Source organism: Rissa tridactyla, chromosome 6 (assembly GCF_028500815.1).
Source record: "Rissa tridactyla isolate bRisTri1 chromosome 6, bRisTri1.patW.cur.20221130, whole genome shotgun sequence".
NCBI lineage: Eukaryota > Metazoa > Chordata > Aves > Charadriiformes > Laridae > Rissa > Rissa tridactyla.
This window is the reverse complement of record NC_071471.1, coordinates 70,539,769-70,562,930: the sequence shown is the minus strand read 5'-3', so window position 1 is coordinate 70,562,930 and position 23,162 is coordinate 70,539,769. Positions and strand designations below refer to the sequence as shown.

The window sequence follows — 23,162 nt, the reverse complement described above, 5'->3', positions numbered from 1 at the left end:
CAGCCCCAGTTCAGCAAAGTACTTGAGTGGTCTCACGGCTGTTACCTGCCTCTGCCTAAAAATATTGATTAACTGGACCTATGCAGCGCCATCACACACCATCGCACAGAGCGTAACATATGAGCTTCGCTTCACGCTTGCTCGACTGGTGGTGTTGCCAAGGTGTGTTAAATTCCCTTTACCGTACTGGTTACCAGTGCAGCATGGCCGAACTGTACAAACGTGATTCACCGAGATGTACGATGCTGTTCAGATTAACATTCAGCTGCGTGACGTGGTCTATTATAGCTCAAAAAATGCTGCTGAGGCACTCTGTGCTGGTATTGAGGTGTAGCCGCCTGTCCAGGACTTGCGGAGAGAGACAGGGGAGATGAGGAAAAGGGACACGGAGCCAAACAATGGAGCTCAACATTTTGGCTGAAGTCAAGAACGTGAAATAAGGTGAAGACTGATATTCCTAAACCTACCAGCAGGTAACACTGAGGCACTGATCTAATGAATCTAATTAACGTTTAAACTGCAAATTGCCTTGCACAGAGGGAGTGCAGGGACCTAGAGTTCACTCCTAACCCTGGACCACGCTCTTTTTCCTTTAGGAGAGATGGCACCGAGATCCCTGCCTTCTGTACGGTGGCACCAGCGGCAACCAGGCACAGCACGCTATTAGAGGCATGCGCACTTCATCCGCAAAAGCAGGAAAGAGTGAAGTTAAAACCCTTTGGTCTCCCTCATTCCCAGTCCCTCAGATAAACCCGCACCCAAAGGAGAGGAACTGGTTTTTCTTGTTCATCAGGGCCTGACTTACGCAAGAAGAAATAATGATGATTAAATTGCACAGTATATATACCATCAGCATAGTACTAAAACATATTTCGGGGGTGAGGGAAAGGAAAGCAGGAAGGGACAAGGAGGAATTAAGACCGTTTTGGTATTTTTCCACCTCCTCTAAGTAATATTGTAGAACAAGAGAAGAAAACCCGATTTTTTCCAGCTATTTTACCCTAGTAGACACCAGTCCCCAAGTCCCTTTTCCTCCCAATCTGCCCAACTATCTCATGGACATGTGGAATACGGTGTGAGCTCTGCTCTGCCCACAGCAAGGAGTCCTACGTCTCCATCCTGAAAGGGCTGGATGACCAACCTGGCCGGCAGCTTTTTCTCAGAGAATTCATATGCATAAGACAGATCGAAAGCAGCACAGCTATGCGTGTCTATGCACGTGAACCAAGTACCTTGAAAAACAAGAAAATCAGGAAAATTTTGTTTTCCTGGCACACGGACGTACTATCACAATGTGGGTCACTCCAAAGAGTTGCGCATGTACTAGAAATCCACCTGGCCAATAATCTCTGAAAACACAACTGAAGAATTCACCTTGTCAAATGCTACACTGGCTGTTGGCTCTTGAGATCTGCAATTGTACAGTACCTGGGAAAATATGGATGAAGCTCTCGACAGCCACACAAAAGATATAACACACTGACGTATTTTTTTTAGTGATATTACCCAAATTGCTTGGACTTGATGGCATATGGATGACTCACGAGAGAAGGCTTCATGGCAGTCCTTAATGACTGTGTCATTGCTTAGAGATTATTTTCACACAAAAGCTGAAGTCCCTGGAACATTCAGAAATGCTCAGGAGCACTCAATTAAGTCTTTATTTAAGATGATTTTAAATCATTCTGGACCAGCAAGCATCACCACCCCGACATCAAGAGCGCGAGTAACATCAGAGGATGTTACTCAGGAGGCACAAGACTAAAACCTGAAAACTGGAGACTAATCTCAATTAAGAGGGGCTAAGCCCATACTGCAATGTGAAAGCACTTATTTAGGGTTATACCCGACCCTTTCCTGAGAACCCAAGAGATCGACAGCTCGAAGTAACGCTTTCAACACTAGGAAGCCTACTCTTGGTAGCAGTGGAGTGCTACTCAGCAGCAGAAACTTCTTCTGCAACCAAACATTCCCTGTATTGATCCACATTTGGTCTCTGTCCTTCTGCAGCGGATGTCACTGGCACCCAGAAGCAGTCAGGATGGGCAGGAGTTACAGAATGAGCAAACTGGTGCTGAGAAGCTACAGCCAATACCACTAGCTCAAAGGGTGACAAAGATCTCCATCACCAAAAGATGGTGACCGTGGCGTTGGTGCACCAGAATTAAGTACCTTTGCTGGCTGAAGAGACATCCAGAGAAGGAATGTGCACTTCCACCCTCACCCATTCCTGATGATTCCCATCAGTACTTAGGAGGTGTCGCACTCTGGGTGCCGAGGTGCTGCAGAAGGTACGGCTGTAGCAGAGCACCGCATGGGCCCCACGAGGGTGCAACTTCAAATCCCTCCAGAGTGAAAACTGAGGCTCAGCTGCCAGTCTGCTGGGCACGAGCACGGCATGGACAAGGCGATATCACCAGTGCTAAAATATGCGCTGCGGGTACCAGAAAACCTGGCAGCTAGGAGGCAAAGGGGGGCCAAGGACGAAGAAATCAATACGTGCTTATGGGGGTGTGTTTTGGCTTGCAGTGGAAAAATTGATACGGGCGTTAAAAACTCAGTGCCAAGGTGAAAATTACTCTCACTTGATGAGTCTCTGTGATAAAAGGATGGGCTCAAGAGGACTTGGTTTTGCCACCAAAAAACAGAAGGAAACAGGATGGATGAGACAAAGATGGACTTTACAGGGAAGCAGCCTCTGCCCAAAGCCTGCCAGAAGCCTCAGCCAGTGCGTAAGATCCAACTGCAATGACTGGAACTATTCTCCGCAGCTGTTTCAGGAGTCCCAGCACATCGGTGACCACAGCCTTCTGTCTCCTGCAGGGCAGGACAGAGGTACAGGAGCAACGTCCCACGAACTCGTCCCTACAGCAAGATACCCAGCACAAAGGCTGGAATCCTGCTCTCACGAACTGCGCAATGGGGAAAAATAAAAGTCATTGAATTAAAAAATAATCGAGAAAAAACACGTGTTAATGCAGAACAGGGAGCACTCCGTCTCAACAGGATGCTAGAGAGGAACCAAACCAGCAGCATCCTCATTCTGCCTTGTAAGCTCACACATGGAGGATGAGAAATAACAGCGTATAAGCACACCCAACTGCTACCAGTTCAAGAGAAATATTCTTGTCTCAAGTGATTCAAGTAAAAACACATTCACTAGGAATGCAAAAGTGGGCTCTCATTCAAAGAAAGTACTTGGAAGAGTTAGTTTCTTTAACGCAGAGCTTTTCTATTTAATTACTTCTTGGTCATTTAACCTCCAGCTTTATAGCTCAAGCAGGAGAAAAATCATGGTGTGTTGGCTGAAATTTTTTGCCTCAAGAAACAGACATTAGACCCTGCAATGTATTTCCATGGGGAAATACACCCAGCCGTGACTTCGTCATATCCCCTCATACTCATTTCCATCAGGTAGCAGAGAATTAGATTACAAAAGATCCAAATCTAATAGGAGCGAAACATCTTCATCATAAGTTCCCATTATTTGTTTACAACTATATTATGCTAAATCTACACTAATATTAAAAGTGAAAGGTGATCTCTGCGAAAAAAAATTGGCTAAACAGAATTGATCTCACCAAAAAAGCTTTTTTATCAGGATGCTCATTAAATGAGTTAAAGTTATTTATACAAAGTCTCCAAACTGCTCTAATATGGCAGACAATGATATATGTGGATTTAAAGTAATAGTTTGCTAAGTTTCAAATACATAACCATAGCTAAAAAAAAAAAAAAAACAAAAAACACAGCACCCCCTGAATAGAAAAAAAAAAAGTAAAATTCTGAGTGATGACCCAGCCATTACATAAAGAAGGTTCTCCTGGTACTGACTTGATGGTGCATTTCATATAATCACCATTTAAATTCGCTTTAAACTTCTGCCTCTGAATTGCTCCAGCCCTTCATCAGTCAGTCCTATCCCAAGAAATGTTCCCTTCCTTGCCCAAGTACTCAGACTGTTCTTACATGACAGGAACCAGCAGGTGGATGCGGGTCAAAACTAACGACCGATTTTCCACATCAATTTGAACCCAACGAACGGCCTCGTTCGGCTCAGCCCGTTTGTCCCAGAGAGGCTTTGAGATCGCAGCCTTGTGCCTGGCCATTTGTGGAGCCTCAGTATACATCCTTACCTTCGGTTTTGGCTAACTTGGGAAGAACAGAGCAGATTAAGAAAAACCTCACAAAACAGCAGTGTGGCACATTCCATTCATCAAATGCAGGGGAGAGAAAGAAACCCCGATGCCCGGTTGCTAAGCACTCCAGCGAAGACACATGAACATGGCTTTGTAAAGCCCGCGAGGTGAATCAATCTTTAATAAATTACAAAGGCCCCTAATTAGAGGTTTGAAAATGTTTCATGTCCCCGTTAAGCCCCACTAGTAGAGAACGGTCAAAGATCAATTTAATATCTGCAAGCACGCAGAAGGCGAAAATTGCAGCTATGTCACCTTTGAGTTAGATTGTCTCGAGTACGCTCCAATCGATAGGGAAAGTATTCAAGCTGAATTTCTGAGAAAGGAAAAACTAATTGATTTGTCATACTACTTCATTTGAAATTACACAACCTATACAAAAGACTAAATTCCCTTGGGTAGACTTGACAATGCCCCTCAGTTACCACCTTAGAGGCTCTCTCAGCAACTCGGGAACATCCGCGGTCTGGTTTGTAGCTGTTGCAGGTTTTAGAACATGGAAGGATAAAAAAAAGCATCAAAGTGTGCTGGGCAATTGATAAAAAGATCCAGATCCTTCCCAGACTTCAAAAAAAAAAAAAACCAACAAACTAACAAGCCTATAAACCACCCACAACGAAAACCCCACAGCCCAGAGAACAGTGCAAGCACCAACCCTGTAAAATCTTTCTAAAGATTACCTGGCCCTCAAATTACCAATGGAAGTTTAATGCTAAGGAAGAAATACCCACATGGACAGTAGGACTGAGGGCACCCTCGGCAAGTTTGCCGATGACACCGAGCTGTGCAGAGTGGTTGCCACGCTGGAGGGAAGGGATGCCATCCAGAGGGACATGGACAGGTTTGAGAGGTGGGCCTGTGCCGAACTCATGAAGTTCAACAAGGCCAAGGGCAAGGTCCTGCACATGGGTCGGGACAATCCCAAGCGCAAGTCCAGGCTGGGCAGAGAATGGATGGAGAGCAGCCCTGAGGAGAAGGACTTGGGGGTGTTGGGGGGATGAGAAGCTCAACACGAGCTGGAAATGTGCGCTCACAGCCCAGAACCCCCCCACAGCCCGGGCTCATCCCCAGCAGCGTGGGCAGCAGGGCCAGGGGGGGATTCTGCCCCTCTGCTCCGCTCGGGGGAGACCCCCCTGCAGTGCTGCCTCCAGCGCTGGGGCACCAACAGCAGAAGGACACGGAGCTGTTGGAGCGGGGCCAGAGGAGGCCATGGAGATGCTGGGAGGGCTGGAGCCCCTCTGCTGGGAGGACAGGCTGAGAGAGCTGGGGGGGTTCAGCCTGGAGAACAGAAGGCTCCGGGGAGACCTTCCAGCCCCTTCCAGTCCCTAAAGGGGCTCCAGGAAAGCTGGGGAGGGACTCTGGAGCAGGGAGGGGAGCCATGGGATGAGGGGGAACGGTTTTACACTGAAAGAGGGGAGACTGAGATGAGATCTGAGGCAGAAATTGTTTGCTGTGAGGGTGGTGAGCCCCTGGAACAGGCTGCCCAGAGAAGCTATTGAAACAATTCCATGGCTTTAAGGTTTTCCAGATACCTCTATTAAAATACAAGAGGTAGAAGACAACAAAATGCAAAGATGGAACCCACTAACATACACACACGCAAATATCTGTATATATATATTTTTTAACAAATCTAGTACTATGGTAATACCCTCTACAAGGAGGTAAGATTTTAAATGCATCCTTCGCTATAAACTATTCTGAAACACACTGGGTTGATCAACTGTATCTTGATTAGAAGTACAGAAGAGGAAAGGTTAACCTTCATCAGCCTGCCTGTCACAAACACCTCCCAGCCCTGATTAATGGGCAGCCTTGATAAATCTATAGTCTATAACATTACTCTCCTGTTCAAAAGCCAGCTCTGAAGATAGCTCCTGAGTATGATGCACAACGATTACAGACAACAATAATTCGACATCTGTTCTCTACTGCACAAGTCCAACCCACAATGATTAATGTCACAGGAATGTGCAGTGAGAATAAAATATTAATCTTTATAAAAGGATGCTCAGGAGGCATTATCAACTTATGGGCATCCAAGCAAAGACTTCAAATGAAACACTGACACAGGAACCATGCTGAAGCTAAATACACGCAATAAATTTTTGTCAATTTAAAAACATTTCATTTGGAGGGACACTGACAAATGCATTTCTTTATTTTATGGTTCATTTGGTTAATGTGGCCAAAAAAAAAATAAAATAATAAAACCTTTGCTTAGTAACCTCACTTCTGCTACACACCGGGGAGACAAAGATTGTCATTTTAGTCATAATTAACCAATAAGAACTCTTACCAATGCTACGTGCTGTCTACTAATATTTAATAGACTAACAATTTTCTAATGGAGAAATCACTAGATTTCCTAGCTATTGAAGAACACAGCCGCCCCACAGATCACTTGGTAATTAGCTGCAAGTCATTTGTAAACAAAGCGACCGAGAATACGAACAACACTACGGGCAAAACAAATCAGATAAATCACTATTTACATAGAACCAAAATTTTGAAGTTTGAGAGGATACGACACTTCATTAAACTACCAACCGTAAGTACTTACACATTTAGAACTGAAAACATGCAATAGGTTATTATAAAGCTGTTCCACACTAATTCTTATATTCTTATTTACATTTGGACAGAGTCTTACAGAAGACCGTTACAAGACAGAATTGTTCCAGATGCTCATCTAAAGAAATGCATCCTTTGTTTTGGGGTTTGAGGTGGGGGTTTTTGGAGGGGAGAGGGACACGAAGGGAAGAGATGTGGGGTTGGCCTCAATCTAAAGTTTGCCTCTTTACACAGACCCAAAAAGTTTTGTGTGAATTATTTTGGTAATAGCAGTAAGTGTTAACTTATTTATACATGTATTTACTTATATATGGCCATATACAGTTATTTATATGAAATTATTATATATTCATGTTTATCTTAAATCTTTATCTTAAAATATTATGTATGTATGGCACATATAAAAACATATTGATGTCGTTACGTCCTCATTAAGCAAGATGTATACATATTTGTCTAAACTAGTACGTTTTAAGGCTATAGCCAAGTCTCAAAATCAAATAACTTTCTGAATCAGGACGTTAACAGCTGACAATTTGAAATTATAAAATCACAGAATGGTTTGGGTTGGAAGGGACCTTGAAGATCACCTCGTTCCACCCCCCTGCCCGGGGCAGGGACACCTCCCACCAGCCCAGGTTGCTCCAAGCCCCGTCCAACCTGGCCTTGAACCCCTCCAGGGATGGGGCAGCCACAGCTGCTCTGGGCAACCTGGGCCAGGGGCTCACCACCCTCACAGCAAACAATTTCTGCCTCAGATCTCATCTAAATCTCCCCTCTTCCAGTTTAAAACCACGACCATTATCCTACCGCTACACTCCCTCACTGCATGCAAAAAAGTTGCATCCCACTTAGCACAGATGGACACTGGGGTGTTTGAAGTCCCCACAGACACATCCAGCCCCTACACAGCGAGTGCTGCCCAATAATTTTCCTCTCTACAAAAATCAGGGAATGGGACAGTCTCAAACGAACTCCTCCAAAGCGCACACCGCCCACTACCCTCTTCACAGGCATCCTGTACCCTGCCGGTATCACTGCTTGGGCAACATATATACACAAAAGCAAGTTAAATCACCCAAAAATAGTACAGGAGAGCACAGCAGTTTAGCTCTTAAGAAACTCCTAAGGGCATGCTCTTAGCTCACTGCTGTGACTTAGCCCTCGGAAATAGTTACCTTACGCACTGCGGAGAACTCCTGCAGCAACCATGACTGTTCTTCCACACTCGAGGAAAACAAGATGCATCTCATGCTTTTCCAGACAAAAATTCTCATTTATTTCGCCAACGCCATAATAGATTATTGATACAAAACTGGGGGGGGGGGGGGGGTGTGGAGGCAGATCATCTGAGACGTGCAAAACAGGCCTTGACCTCGATGAACATAACACCTGGAAATAGGCAGGAGCAGCTGTCCCGGCGGTAGCAGGGAACCAACTGGAAAATCTTTTCTTCCTGGTGATATTTGAGTATTTGTTGTTTCAAGGACAGAAACTCGAAGCATGAAGATCTGACACAGATTTAGTCTATACAGAGAGATGATTTCTACTTGTTGGCCTCTGTAAATAACCACAAGCTTGGAAAAACACGCTCCTTGAGGTGACCTAGCTATTATTCTCCTGTCAAATCCATATATACAAATGGACACACACACACTCTGCTTAACATCACCTTGACTGACTAGCTACATACTGATTTTTCTTTTTCCCTTTGGTGTAAGGGCTCTATTATGAGCCCCTGTTACGACAAAAGCACCAGAACATGAGGAGCGTACAGGATTTTCCTGACGGGGCTCACTAAAAATAAGTACAAGTTCTGCAAAGGAGAAAAGATACCTTGAATTTCAGAAGGAAACATATAAACAACACAAGACATGATCAGAAAAGAAGCAAACAAATGTAAAAACTGTATTTCACATCCTTTTTTAAAGGCATACAAACTACAATACCACGGTACGTTCTCATCCAAGGTCCCAAACTCTCAGGTTTTGTGAAGACCACTGAACAATTCATCACTCAACATCGTTCTTTAAGCACAATGCTTTAGAAAAATATTTCACACAGCCACCCCTCTTGCCCCCAAATCCATGTGTTTTGAATTTTAACTCCTCTGGAGACAAAAACAAATCTTCCTTGACCTCTCAAAGCACAGAATTAGAGCATTTTTCTCTACCAGAAATACACTGATGAAATGCTGTTTGATTTTCTGTACATTTCACAGTTTTCCATCAATTCCACAATCCTGCATATTGCTTTTAGAAAAGAAAATCTCATTGCTGCAATATGATACAGGATTAGTTGGATACTTATATGAAAGTATTGCCTATCACTTAAAAAATATTGAATAAATGAGGAGGAGGAGAGGCAGCGGAACTACCTTTCAGCAAATAAGAACTCAAACCCACAAGCAACAAAAAATCTAAATTTAACAAAGGATGAGGGTATGAGTTTCATTCATTCTCAAGTGAACTTTAGTGTTTATGAAAGTTTCCCACCACACTGGGTCTCCAGACACAAGCTTTGCAGAGAATTAAAAGTTGGCAAGAGATGCTTTTAAGATAACACTTTGTTTATGGACACACACAAAAAAATATTTTATCTATAGATGAGGTGAGAGAAAACCATACAGAAGGGCGAGATGTGTACGCTGACAGAGCCCGCGGGAAGCGGCACAGCCACATCACTGCTGCACTGAGCCCTGCGAGTCCTCAGTGCCCGGCTCCATCCTCTGGTCCTCAGCGTGGGTCCCGCAGAGCGGCGCGAAGGCAGCATCCCGTGCACCCAGGCTGGGCAGCGCGAGCAGCGTACGTGCCTGGAATCCCCTTAACAGCTCAACTGAAGCACATTAGATTTAAGACATTCTTAACAGCCGGCGACATGAAAACCCCTGGTTAGGAGCCTCCTGATAAGATCCAAAAGCCATTAAGTAACACTGTTCTGTCAACAACGCCGGACTGCGTTCAGATTAATGACCCTGCTATTAAAACCGATTCATTTAAATTTCTTAGTGGCTCTACAAGAGAATAGTTAGACTGTACCACTCGCTGCAGCCCACATGGCTGAGGGTTAGGTTTGGAAAACAAACCAGCCACGCACAATTTCTCCTTCCACTTTTGAAAATGTAGTTGGGTGAATAGGGGAAGTCAAAGATTAATACAGTAAATACACGATGTGCCACCATAGCCTTCCTCAGCAGTGTTTTTTATAGGCATAATTTCATTTTTTATCCCAGTTATCTCAATTTCCTCCTATCCAGGACAGTCAAGTATAATACCTTATATCAGTGACTCTAACCTAAAAGCAGCCAAGAGAAGGAAAAATTACTACAAAGACAGAGCTCTAAGAATGAATGAAGGGAAGGTCTAACACCTGATGCACATATCTTAAAGAGCAAACTTTAAAATGGTCTCAGGGAGACCTGCACCATTTTACCCAAGCTCCAACACAAGGAATTTCATCTACATTCCTCCTTTTTACTCTTGCAAACCTTGCAATTACAAATACATAAGCCTGTGTCGCTCATTTGGTGTGGTTCATAAGGGCTGATCTCAAAAGATCTCCAAAGCCAAGATCAAGCTGGGCTGCCTTTGGACTTGCTGGTGCAGTATGTGGTGACACGGCTGGTGGACTCTTGTTTTTGACAGATTTCTTCTTACTTCTTCACCATCCATAACTGCAGGAAGTAAATTTACAACCTGTGTTACACTTCCCTGCTCAAGTGGGACTGTAATGTACTGAAGGCTTCCTTATGGAAAAGCTTGACCTCTTTCTTGAAAGGTTCAGAGTCTCCAGGATCTCTATCGTCAGCTCTTAATTCTCCAGTTTAAGGTTTAAACTTGCATGCAACACATATCATGTAGACTCAGTAATTTTTCATGTATTTTTTTTATAAATCATAAATTTGGAGAATAACCTTACTGCAAATCTAAATAAAAAGTGATATCAAAACATAAAGTTCATCCTTTGAGCATCACTCTTCGTTGCTGCTTGCACAAAATTAGAAAGAAAATGTCAAGTGGAAAGAAAGTGTGACAGGTAAGACTTAATTCCACAGTTGTTAATACCAGATCCACGCAATACCCACCTTCTAGGAGTGCTGCTGAACCGCACCAGGCGCAAAAGCATAAAGTTTTGTGAAGTTAAGGAGCGTAATAGATTGCAGCATAGATGGTGTTGGCTTTATACTTTCTTTGCTAACTGGAAGAAGTTACGAGATCCAAAAGTCACACAGCTGTGCTTAGACGTTACCTGGTCTGGTCTAACATCTGCCAGTGCAAAGCCAGTCCACCAAGAACATTTTTGCGAATGGAACCATAAAAAATTGTTTTATCAGCACTGTGCATCACATGGTCCCAGCGTTTTTGATCTGACAGAACAATCCTTTTGAATTCCCCTTATCAGTGAACCATTGCCTACTTGCTCCCTCATTAACTTCTTCTGACAGCCCATAAACACTTAGTTTAGGTTAGTTTAACCTGCAGCCATCTAGAAAAAGAATAAAAATGTTTTCACCTTAAATGGAGAAATCCGTAAGAGAGGTGCTTGAACTCACCTTTCACTGGCCCACTAACGTAAAAGGGAGGTATGGAAATAAGAAAGCGCGGATGAACAGCACACTCTAAAGGGTTTATATGATGTTTTACTTCAGCTAAGGGACAGCTTAAGGGCAGAGAACAATGCTTTGGAAAGAAAGAACACCAAAAACTTCCATTCTCTCTATGGAACTTCACCGAGCACAAAAGCTAAATCCATCGTTTTTGATAAAATACATCATAGCTAAAGTTATACCACATGCCAATAACACTGCATGCTTAGTGCCCTTTTAAATTAAAAATTACAAGTTTTTGCTTTCACTTCTTTGTGATCTATAACCTGCGCTAAGTGTCAATTAGCATTTCCTCACTTATTTTAAATCTTCTTGTCCTTCTAATGGAACAACCTTAATTGGTTACAACCTCCACCGCGTTCGGCAGCAAGGACAAGCCTTGCGCTCGCAGAGGTCTGGAGACGATGAATAATGCGACAATTTAATGGCTGCAAAGGCTTTGCTCACCGTGCTGCGTGAAGAGGTCACTGTGAACGATTTCTATCAAGCAGTAGAGCTTTTGGATTGTGAGCCGGCTCATGGGGACGTTCAGGATGAATTCAGTGAAGAGTTTGCTGCACACAAAGAGGCAAGTCAAAATGCATTAATCTCTCTCCGAAATATGTAAAACTCATTCAATGGCACAAAACCAGGTAAACAGCTACATAGTTTTGGACAAGCAAACTCATTTTTTTCCAGACATAGAAAGGGGATTCCAGAGAAATGTGAATTATCTTTAATACATCTGTTCAGTTTTTTTGTGTCTTTTCTATTTCCCTCTCCATATTATCTCAATTTTACACTCTTTTTTCATTTAAGGTTTTATATTTCAAGTTTCGGTTGTCTGTGCTACTGCCTCTCTACTTCAACCGCCACATACCATAAACAGAATAATACATGACCACATAAGCCAAAAATAAAAAAAGTGATAATTCACGTTACAAGTTTTAGCCAACAAAAAAGCCCCACAAACACACATTTTAGGATAAGGTATCATCACGCTCATCAGCTGAGCTCCCACATAATACAGATTTTTAAAAAACTTTTCAATAATTTTGTTCCACTTCCTAAGATCTCGGGGTTTTGTTTTTCCTATTAAGCCTTCCCTTCTAAGTATTATTCAATCTCAATGGAAATATCGCAAGTGACAGAACTGCAGTTTTAGTGCTTGGGGTGAGACAGGCTAAGTCCTGGGATTTCTCATTTGGTGTATTTTCTCGGTACTTGTGCTATCACGTATCAAAATTATGATTTAGCCCAGAAACTCTACCAGCGATGCAGTCCCTAGGCCCGCAGGAAACGTGAGAGCACGTGTAAAAAAGGTTTACAGTAGAGGCAAGCAGAAGCTAAATGCCAGGTTCCTCAAGCCATTGCAATGTTACACTTAGATTATACTTATCTATTTTATTTCTACTTTATCTTTCTTTTCCTCATTTTGACACATATTTTCATATTAAATGCCTTGTAATAGCACTGTGAAAGAGAATTTTTTTTTTTTTTATTTAAAAGTTCTCCTGAAATACTAGTTTTGATTTGGTATCTCTATGGGTTTTTTGTTCTAAACCACCTTCCCATTACCCTTTCTATTTACTAACAACATTCCTGTGTTTACAAGCTACTGAAATATCAACCCAGCAATAGGGTTCACTGAACAAAAACATTATTTATGTTAAATTTATACTTGAAAGAGTGAAACATCAAGTACACAGCTGAAGAGTTTTGATGTCAGTTGCCCGACTGGTAATTTTTGCTGTCTCATTACACGATTGTACTCAACAAGAATGCAAAGTTTGTCAAGACACCTGTTAAAACTTGATGCCATACATGTTACTTTTAAAAACAGGCTATTTCTGTAGCCATAACAATATTTGCAAGGGAAAAAAAAGGTAATAAAGCGAAATGATAAAATATCTCAGGTGATCATATTCCAATGCCTAGGTATATATTTTTATGTGTGTGTGTGTGTGTGTATATATATATGCGCATATATATATGCATATGTGTGTAAAATAAAGATCTAGATAAAGTTGACACTACACATTTCATTAGCTCAACTTACCTAAGTTCTTTTGGGTCAAATACTAACTTCACGTCATTGACAATAGCTGGCAAATATTTCAGTGCTGCTCCCTAGAAAAATAAAAACAACAAACAAACAAGACTGAAATCCAAATGTCTTTAAAGGCGACGCAAAGACGGCAAGAAGAGAATCACACAAGAGCAGGTTGCTTTGGCTTAACGATTCTCCGGGGCCTCAGCCCGAGCCCTGTGGCTGGCTCTCGGTGTATTCTTTCGGGGGTAAGGTACCTACCTTGGAACTCAATGAAAATGAAACTTTTAGATTTAACAGATTCAAAAGAAAGAGGCGTGAAAGATTAGTAAACTGCAAAAAATGACAACTTATACCAAAATTAGAGACTTACAAGCTCTTTCCAGTATGCTATAGAAACCTTTTGGTCTATGGGTACACAACCCATGACTAAGTTATGTTTCTCTCATCGCTTTTTCCCCATCTTCCGTAGAGCCGGAGAAGCACCTTCTCCTCATCAGCCATGCTATAGTTGTTTGGGTTTTATTTTCCCTCCACTACTTAAATATGAAACAAAACCACACAATTGTCATTTTTCCCTGCAGTAAATTCTTGGTAGCCACTAATGAAACTGCAGTTCTTCCTAATTCCCCTTGAACCTGGAGTCATCGCTCCATTTCACAGTACTGAATGAAAGGATTCCGAAGATACACGCAGATGTTTAATATTTTAAGAATTTGTCATGATTTTAACTAATTTTGTCTTTCCATTTCTTAGTAACAATTAGTAGTTCGTTAGTTATTTCTAGAAAAACGTTCTTTTAGAGGCATCAAGGACAAAAATCCAGCAAACAGAAATCCCTGCCCAACACTTCAAAGCGTGTTCTGGCACGATTACGTTAGGTTGGACAACAGTAAACAGACCTCTAGTAACAGCACGGATAAAAATCACTCTACACAAACAGTCATTTCAATTAGATAAAGTTAGCTTGTTGGGTTGGTTTTTTTCTTTATTTGCAAATGGATTTAAATGCCCTATTTCAAATAATAAATGAGAAAGTGTTCTACCTAAGAAACCCTAAGGCAAAAGTCTTTTGGTTTTAATCTTAACCTTATTAGCTTACACACATGCGCTACTTTTACTGAGATTCCTCGAGTTCTTGTGAGCAGTGAGAACCAGCCTAGAAAAAATTCCCCAGTAATTCAAATAGAAACCACAACAGCCAGACTAATTTCGCTTTGCTCTGCATTTTATTGATAATATCAAACAGTTTGATTACAGACGCATTTTTGCCTCAAAAGGGGGAATGACTCATTCCCCATAGAAGGCATTTCTGTTGGTGTGTTTAATGCTTAGAATTTGCAGTTTCCATCCGGGAGAGCACCACGTGCTCACTACCCTTTTGAATTATAAGGAAGACGAGCCCTCATACTTTTCTTTTTTAATCAATTATTTTCCAGTCTGAAGTCCGTGATGTGACAGGTGATTATATTATACAAATCCACGGTCAGAGGAACTCAAGAGACAGAAAAATTCTATTTATCAGTAGTTGTTAATGGTAGGAAGAGGCACAGGGAAACAGAGCGGAGGAGTACTGCCTCGCAGGTACATACAAAACCATTTGCCTATTTTCAAACAACTACACTTTTCTGCCCCACCCTAGGAATTTTAAATCCAATTCCACCTTTCTGGAATGCACAAAGTCAATTATTTGATTACAGTCACAAGGGACATCTCGGCCCAAGCTGTTAAGCAGAAAAAAGGGGAAAAAAAATGTTTAGAATCCACTATCAATCAAGTACTTCATCCTTCCAGCTAAAAATACAAGTACCATTAATGATTAATACGTACTATTTTAGAGTAAAGTTCAGGTATATTATACAGTATAATTATTTTAATTAGATCATCTGCATATCTTTAGATAAGATTAGCAGAGGTATCAGCGATACAAAATATGTCTTTTCTTGAATAATGTATGAAGCAGCTATTAATTTACATATTTCTCAGTAAAAATGCAGATTGAAGTGATTTTGGTTAGATGGTTTAAGAAAGCACAGACCCATGTCCAAAACCATGCCCAAAAGCACAAATTCAGGCAAATCTTTTCTCTAAATTATGAAGCACTATCGGATTCTTTAGGAATTTTATAAGCTTTGCTATTCCAGCACGTACACAAGTGGCTGGAAGTGAGCACTGAGTATGGGCCTGGGAATGTCACCCATCCTGGAGGGATCCACGAGGCTGCAGCAGCTGGGAAAATTTCTAGTTAAAAGTATTACATTCTTAAAACTTAAGGACGCAATACACTTCAGCTCGTATATTCTTCTGCAAGGTGAGTACACACAATTTCTTTTTCATTGAATATTCATCAATATTGCCAACAAGGCGAACAAAGTGTATAAGGTGAGACCATTATAGCACGTGTTCAATTCTGTTCTCGAATTCAGTCTATCAACTAGAATTGAGTAAATACCCAAACACTTCCCACCGATATTTGCTCAAATAAAAGAAAAAGGTGTATTTCCACAGTATTGATACTATTTGGTGTTTGTTATGGATTTAAAAAAAAAAAAAAAAAAAACATGTGATTTTTTCACCTGCCGAAGCGTTCACAGAAAGAGCGGAAAAGTGGAGCGGGAAAAGAAACAAAAAAAGAAAAAGAGTTTTGAGTTCCAAAGCCACTTCTACAGAGTGAACTCTTCAGGAGAGAAAGAAACCTGTCAAATCGCTTCCAGCAGCCGGCGAGGGAAGTTTGCCAACGCTTGCCGACCACTTTTAAAAGAGCAAAAAAACAAACGTGTCAATAGGTTAGATGAAAATTTCCGAGTGTTCCAGTTTTTACTCAGAGTCCATTTAAACTGTCAAGCTTGATCATCAACCATTTCCACGTAAGCTTAAAGGACTACTTACATGCACAGAAATCAAGCTCATAACTGTAATTATGCAAATAGCCCCATTATGTACACGCTTATGTGTTTTGATGGATGAGGACTCTAATGACCAGTTATAAACGGCAGCCATCGCTGTGTTTTTATTTGCTTATCATTCAAATGCACGTAGCAATAAATGTTTAGTAACACATACTAAAAAAGAGCTTGCGTTTTATATCTTGAATTAGAATTTCACACTGTGCTGGCGCAATCATTAAAATTAACACTTTAATGGCTTAAATGAAGTACTATCAGGTAAAACTATTTACAACATCAATTAAAAGCTTGTAGTTACAATAATTATCAGCCATTTAGGTTCTGCTTTATGGACAAACTGATTAAAGTTTAATATCTTAAAATTTAAGAAAACTGTGGAAGTGTATTTCCCAGTTTCCAGTCTCAACTGACTCAATCCTATGACCGACAGCATGATCAGGCAAGCAGGTTCTGCCGCCCCAGGATTACATCTGTTACCTGTGGAATCCAAAGGCCTAGGAAAATAACTTTTTGTTGATATTAACTCCTGTAAAAGAGCAGCTCTCGCTGTAGATTTTACTCTGTTAGAAGCTGCAGCTGAAAGTAGATCTTTTGTCAGCAGTAGCACAATTGCCATGCTGGTTATTCCCAGGGTACTGGAATACTTAAGTGAAGAATATTAAATTCAGCAGATAAAAAACCTGTTCTTGTCTTTTCATATAATATCAGGAAAAAACAAATAAGCCATCTGTTTGGTTGGGTTTTTTTCCCATTGAAACAAATTAAATTAGATTACTTTCCATTCTTGATCAGCACTGGACAAAGGTTCCAAATTCCTCATTTCTACAAGAAGTACACGGCAAACTAAATCACAATCTTAATTTCATAGTTGCACAGTGATGCCTAAGACACTTGAAAATTCAAAACAGCATCAGAGAAAACAGAATAATGAAGAATCTTAATTCTTTAATTTTTAATCAAACAGGTTTTTGCAATAATTGCCATCTGATCACATTAGATAGCTATAAAAAGCTGGAAATAGTCTCACGTACTTAGTCAATAATTATAAACAGCTTCAAGCTAGGCTGCACTCAAAATCTTACTGCCCAAGGGGGCTTCTCTCTTTGTGGAAAACAAGTGAGAAATTATTACTACCCTTATCAAGTTACAAAATCATTCATTTGAAGTACTACAAAGCACACAAATAAACTAGCAAAGGGGAAGAATGAAAAAAGGAGAGAAAGCAGAGAGAAGACAGCGCATCATATGAATAATGGATATATTTTCCCTGTTACTGAGTTAAACTTCCTTGTACACTCACTGTTATATCGACTGTCAGGGTGTTATTGGACATATTTTTTCCTGGGATGTGATTCACAAGCGAGTCAAGGATCCGGACGACGCCAGCGAGCGCAGCTCAGCCCGTGAGCCACCTCCAAGCACCTCTTCTCCAGAGCGTGTCTCATCCCTCACTTCTCCCTCTCCCCACCGCATGCTGCTGCGCACTTACACAAATACCTGTTCCCTTCCCCATTATGAACATCGTATCTATGTAGAAAAGGTATTATACTACCGCCAAAGTATGTACGGATGCAAAGAACCATTAACTGACACTTATTACATGAACCAGCTGCCAACACAACCCATTGAACTGCTCAGCCGATGCGCGCAGTGCTTCAAGGATACCCTTCGAAACTATAAAAAAGGCAATTAAGTACGCCAAGAAATAAAACTCACTAAGTGAAAATAATAAGGTCCAGAAAAGTCAAGGCTTTGCCTTAAATAGAATAAATTAAGCAATAATTGACGGTCACAGTTCTCTGCACGGTCAATACACAGGACGAAATTCCTAGGTTTTATCGTTCCACAGAATAATTGCACCTTATTCCTTAAATCATCGCAACCGCCCCTCTATCTAGAGCAGTCACCCTTTGCAACCTTTAAGATAAATTCATTGACGTGCTTATAATGACTTAACAGCTAATTTTATCGTCTTGAACTTCTTCAGAGCTAGCAGTTAAGTAACGCGGGGGTTTTTTTTCATGTTGAAGAAACAAATTCAGTGATGGCGTTCGTCACAAGACTAGTTGGGGGGAAATAAAAAACAAAACAAAAAAAACCTATCAGATATAGAAAGGCGGCCAGAATAGACAAGACAAAGTGCAATGGAAGCGTTCTTTCTAATGGTGGTCCCTCTGAACATCAGAGAAGGGTCCACTGCAGGGCCCCTGCTGCCACGGCTCTCTTTTACCTGATGGTTCAACTCCAGACAGGTTTAATTACACAAGGATGGGTAAGGAATGGGACCTACCAAGAGAAAATCTAGCACATTCCTCAGATCTAAAGGTTCATGGAGCTTCCATGACTAAAAATTTATCCTAAGCCAGCAATTTGCACATTTTATTCTGAAAGGAGCTGCTTCTGCAATTTTTTTGGGGGGGAAAAAAAACCCTAAATGCCCAAAAACCTGTTAGAGCACTTTGACACTTGCGTATATAAACAGTGTAAATAAAGAGTAAGCTTCACTTATTTTTTGGAACAACAAAAAGCACCCCAAAAACCCCAACCCCTAGAATTACCTGGAGGAACTGCCTTACAAAAAAGCTCCCGAGTTTTCCATTTCTTCGTGAAGATTTTCTTCACGTCGTTAGCTAAAGGGAAGAACCTCAACTTTAAGCTTTGGGACACAGCTTATCGTTTCAAACATTGACAATCCATCGTAACAGCAAGCCACGAAGAACACATTTAGAGAAGCGTGTATGCTCAGAAACACGCTTAAGAAGCATGACAAGATTCGCACAATTAGAGCATATTTTGTACAGCACTTGGAGACGTATCCTAAATCTGTTCTCTCTCAAAGCCAGAAAGTCACGCTGCATCCCTGCGTTCGGCACGCGCTGTTCGTAAGCATCGCTGGTGTTGGTCACATCTGGTAGCTGTTAGCACATCTGAAGGTTTGTGGAATTAGAAAAACCATACTCTCTTCACACCAAAGTTTTATTTTCCCCACAACTGAACTAACACCCTGATGCATTAAAACAAAGCCACCCGAGAAGGGGACCAAAAATACGGCGCTGTATTGCATCACGGCGTCCTTCTACTCCTCGAGAGAAGACAAACGGTCTGCACAAACACTTCTTTGTCGCATTAGAGCACGCTCAAATACGATAGGGCGGCCTTGCTAAGTAGCTTAAAGTCACTTCTGATAATTTTGGATAACGGATATAAACAATGGGAGTTTTATTGGTTTCCTTTTGTTTATTAGACAGTTGAGGACATTGAGCAATCTCTTCATTAATACAAACCAGACATTACTACTGGGATAACAACACTGGTCACTGGTAAATGAAAACAAAGCAGCACGGAGTACAGCAAAGCAGTCTTGCAACAACAGCAAATTCTAAGTTTTATCCCATTCTTGGGCTTATACCGACAAGCAATGTCAAAAAACTATAACGAAAGCTCCTTTACAGCAGCAGTTTAAGAAAACTGCAATACTAACCTAAGGATGTCATTAGACTGAACAAATGACGTTTGCAAAGTACTAAACAAGATGTATTCTACAGGTTTTGTCTAGGATTTAAGCTCATCTCTTTGTACTACATAAAAGCAAAAATACCTAATTTAAAAAATGTCATTTTCTAAAGTCATTCATTTCAAACAGCACGCCTAGTTTCAAAATTAAGCATAAAATCTCTTTGCCAAATACAGTATGTTCTTAGGAACTTTTTTGTTTGATGAAGCAATAAATTTGTTTTACCTGACCCAATTTGTACATGATTTTAATGTTAATTTTCATCTTTTGTGTCATTCAACACAAAGCACCTACCTTCCACACAAGCATTATCCCAGATGCCGTTTTATTAAAACTCATGGACCCAGCCACATTAACCCCAATCAACAGCTGGATGAAACAATTTCCAGGAATGGCTAAACACCATTTCGGATTTGCCCCCACCTACGGCAGTCACTCGTTCCAAATCATAACTGAACCAGCGCCTCTGGCACAGAATTCAGTGTAAAATAGCACAAAGCATGATCACGAATAAAGTGGCGTTGTGCTCTTCTGGAGATTATTGCCTTTGTTGCCAGTGTAACAACAGACCTGCCCATATAGGCTCTAAAAGGCACAGAAACCTCAGACCGTGGCTGCAGTCTGTTACTCGACTAATTTTAAACAATGGTTTTAAAGTATTCAACCTGTTGGAAAAGCCCTGCAGACTAATGCAGTCTTTTTTTGTTTTCTTCCTAGGTACCTCAGCAGCTTGTAATGTATATCCCTGTCTTCATATAAATACTTTTATAGATTCATAGAATGGTTTGGGTGGGAAGGGACCTTAAAGATCACCTCGTTCCAACCCCCCTGCCCTGGGCAGGGACACCTCCCACCAGCCCAGGTTGCTCCAAGCCCCGGCCAACCTGGCCTTGAACCCCTCCAGGGATGGGGCAGCCACAGCTGCTCTGGGCAACCTGGGCCAGGGGCTCACCGCCCTCACAGCAAACAATTTCTGCCTCACATCTCATCTCAGTCTCCCCTCTTGCACTTTAAAACCCTTCCCCCTCGTCCCACGGCTCCCCTCCCTGCTCCAGAGTCCCTCCCCAGCTTTCCTGGAGCCCCTTGAGGGACTGGAAGGGGCTGGAAGGTCTCCCCGGAGCCTTCTCTTCTCCAGGCTGAACCCCCCCAGCTCTCTCAGTCTGTCCTCCCAGCAGAGGGGCTCCAGCCCTCCCAGCATCCAGGTGGGGTCTCAGCAGAGCAGAGGGGCAGAATCACCTCCCTCGCCCTGCTGGCCATACTTCTTCTGATGCAGCCCAGGATGCGGTTGGCTTCTCTGTGGCTTTAGCAATAAATGCTTAATATTGGAGTAGGAAAAAGCATGGTACGGATACTGAGAAATATGCACCATGTGTTAAAAGTGACAAGGATTATTAAAAAACCACACACACAAGAGAATTCACATTAGCGAAATGTTATCATCTTCCGCCCCGGCTCTCTGTGGTCACATTACAGGATAATTTTATACACACACCTACTTTATCAAGATCATTTAAAGCACAGAGAACTAACTGGGCTACCCAGCCCAGCTTTTTTCAGCCATCCTGAACGGCAGTACAAAGTCAGGCTGAACAGCAAACATTAGAGCCAACCGCAAGAACCCTGCTGAGAATAGTTCAGCTGCCTCACACAGACGCAGCCTAAATCAGACAGTCCTCGGAAATTCCACGCAGCTGGCTCAACTGCCCTTGTTTCAAAGAGATGCAAGAATAAATTACCAGGAAACATTTGCATTTTTATCTGAACTTGAAGCGCCGTGCTAGGCTTCAGCTGAGCTCAGGCTTAAACAGTAAAAGGTTAAGGAAATAATTATCATGCACCAATTAGCAGAAAATAGGAATAAAATCAGGGAAGCTCACTATACTTGTAACCATTAAAAATATCTATACGCACCAAACGCTGCACACCTTGTTTAATCAAGTAATTCTTAAAATGAAACTGATACTTGAAAACAAAGTTTAATCTCTCTACATCTCAAGCTATTGCTGCAGCCCGCTACCTTTCTCAATGCAAGAAAACGTTCTGTTAGTTAGAGGACGACCAAAACGTCCCTCAGCTCAAATCAGTTTGAATTTCCCTCTCCAGTTTGGACAACTGCACACCTTAAGTATATATAAAAATCAAGTGTAAAAGGCAGCCTCTGAATGTCTGCCTCAGCTGCAGTCAGCACTGACACACACAAAAAAATCCCTAAACAATTATATTTAGGTAACTAACTATAAAAAACAAACTCTGCATTGTTTTAAACACTGTAATCTACACCATACTAGCTGTCATATTCAAACCTGTAGGACTGAATGGCTGTTCAAATTCAAACCGATAGGATTGATTATTGCTGCCTTTATAGGCTAGGATAAGAAATAAATATGTTTTCAATTCATTTTTACGCCTAATGTTTGATTGCAACATATTTGAGCCGACTGAGAGCTATAAATGCAACTAAAGTTCTGCTCGCGTTCCAAGAATATATGGATTTTTACCTATTTACTGTAGAAATACGTCGCTGAAGCACTACAACTCAAACTTTAAATAAATTTTAATTATATTTTTAAATTGTTATTCTTATTTTTGCAGTACCAAGAGCTCATGAAAGGAAGCAGACCTTTACGCTCTGCAATATACACTTTTTCCATGCATACGCTACGCCAGGCACTACAACTATACACCGTAAGGACTAGGTGCCCAGCTCCTAAGCCACCAAGTGACCGTTAACGGCACCGACGCAGCGGGCAGCAGACGGGGGCCAGCACTGGGGCTGCCTTCGGAGCCCCCTCCTCTGACCGACACCCCATCGGAAGCAGGGAAGGATGGAGAGCGGACACAAACGTGCCTCTCCCTAATTCCAGGCCAACTCAAGGCTTCTTGGAGGATCTTGTTGAAAAAAAAACCAAATTACTCAGGTCAATGCCTTCCCTGGCCAGGAGACTGGGAGTCAAAGCATCCTCAGTAACGCAAAGCATGATTTTGGTGCAGCGGAGGATTTTGCAGACAGACAGGGCTTTTGCTCTTCTGTTTGTTGTTTTTTTTTTTCCTTCGAAGTCTTGACAAAAATTTAATTGATGTGGTGGACAGTCATCTCATCCCTACCTGCAGCCAACAAAACTGCAAAATGCCACTTTTAATTTGCCTTCCACAGAAAATACTCTCGATTTTGTTTCCTTAAAGGCTGAAACTGAAGTCAAGTTTGCAAAGCAGCCACACATACAAATTCTCCCCCACCCTAGGAGATTTTTAATAGCATAATACTAAGAGAGTTACAAATTCAAAGCCTCTTTTTGTGCTCTATGGTCTTAAATCCTTGTACAATTCATTGAGT

General features: G+C 41.6%; 1 protein-coding gene across 2 annotated transcripts in view; it reads right to left on the bottom strand.

Moving 5' to 3' along the window:
- DOCK1 (dedicator of cytokinesis 1) overlaps nucleotides 1-23,162 on the bottom strand; it is a 323,977-nt gene that overhangs the window by 228,462 nt on the left and 72,353 nt on the right. For both annotated transcript variants that reach the window (XM_054206749.1, XM_054206750.1), the window contains exons 24-25: nucleotides 13,418-13,488; nucleotides 11,827-11,933 (exon numbers count right to left, since the gene is read on the bottom strand). In XM_054206749.1, coding sequence (XP_054062724.1) covers nucleotides 11,827-11,933; nucleotides 13,418-13,488 — 178 coding nt within the window. The remainder of the gene's footprint in view (nucleotides 1-11,826; nucleotides 11,934-13,417; nucleotides 13,489-23,162) is intronic.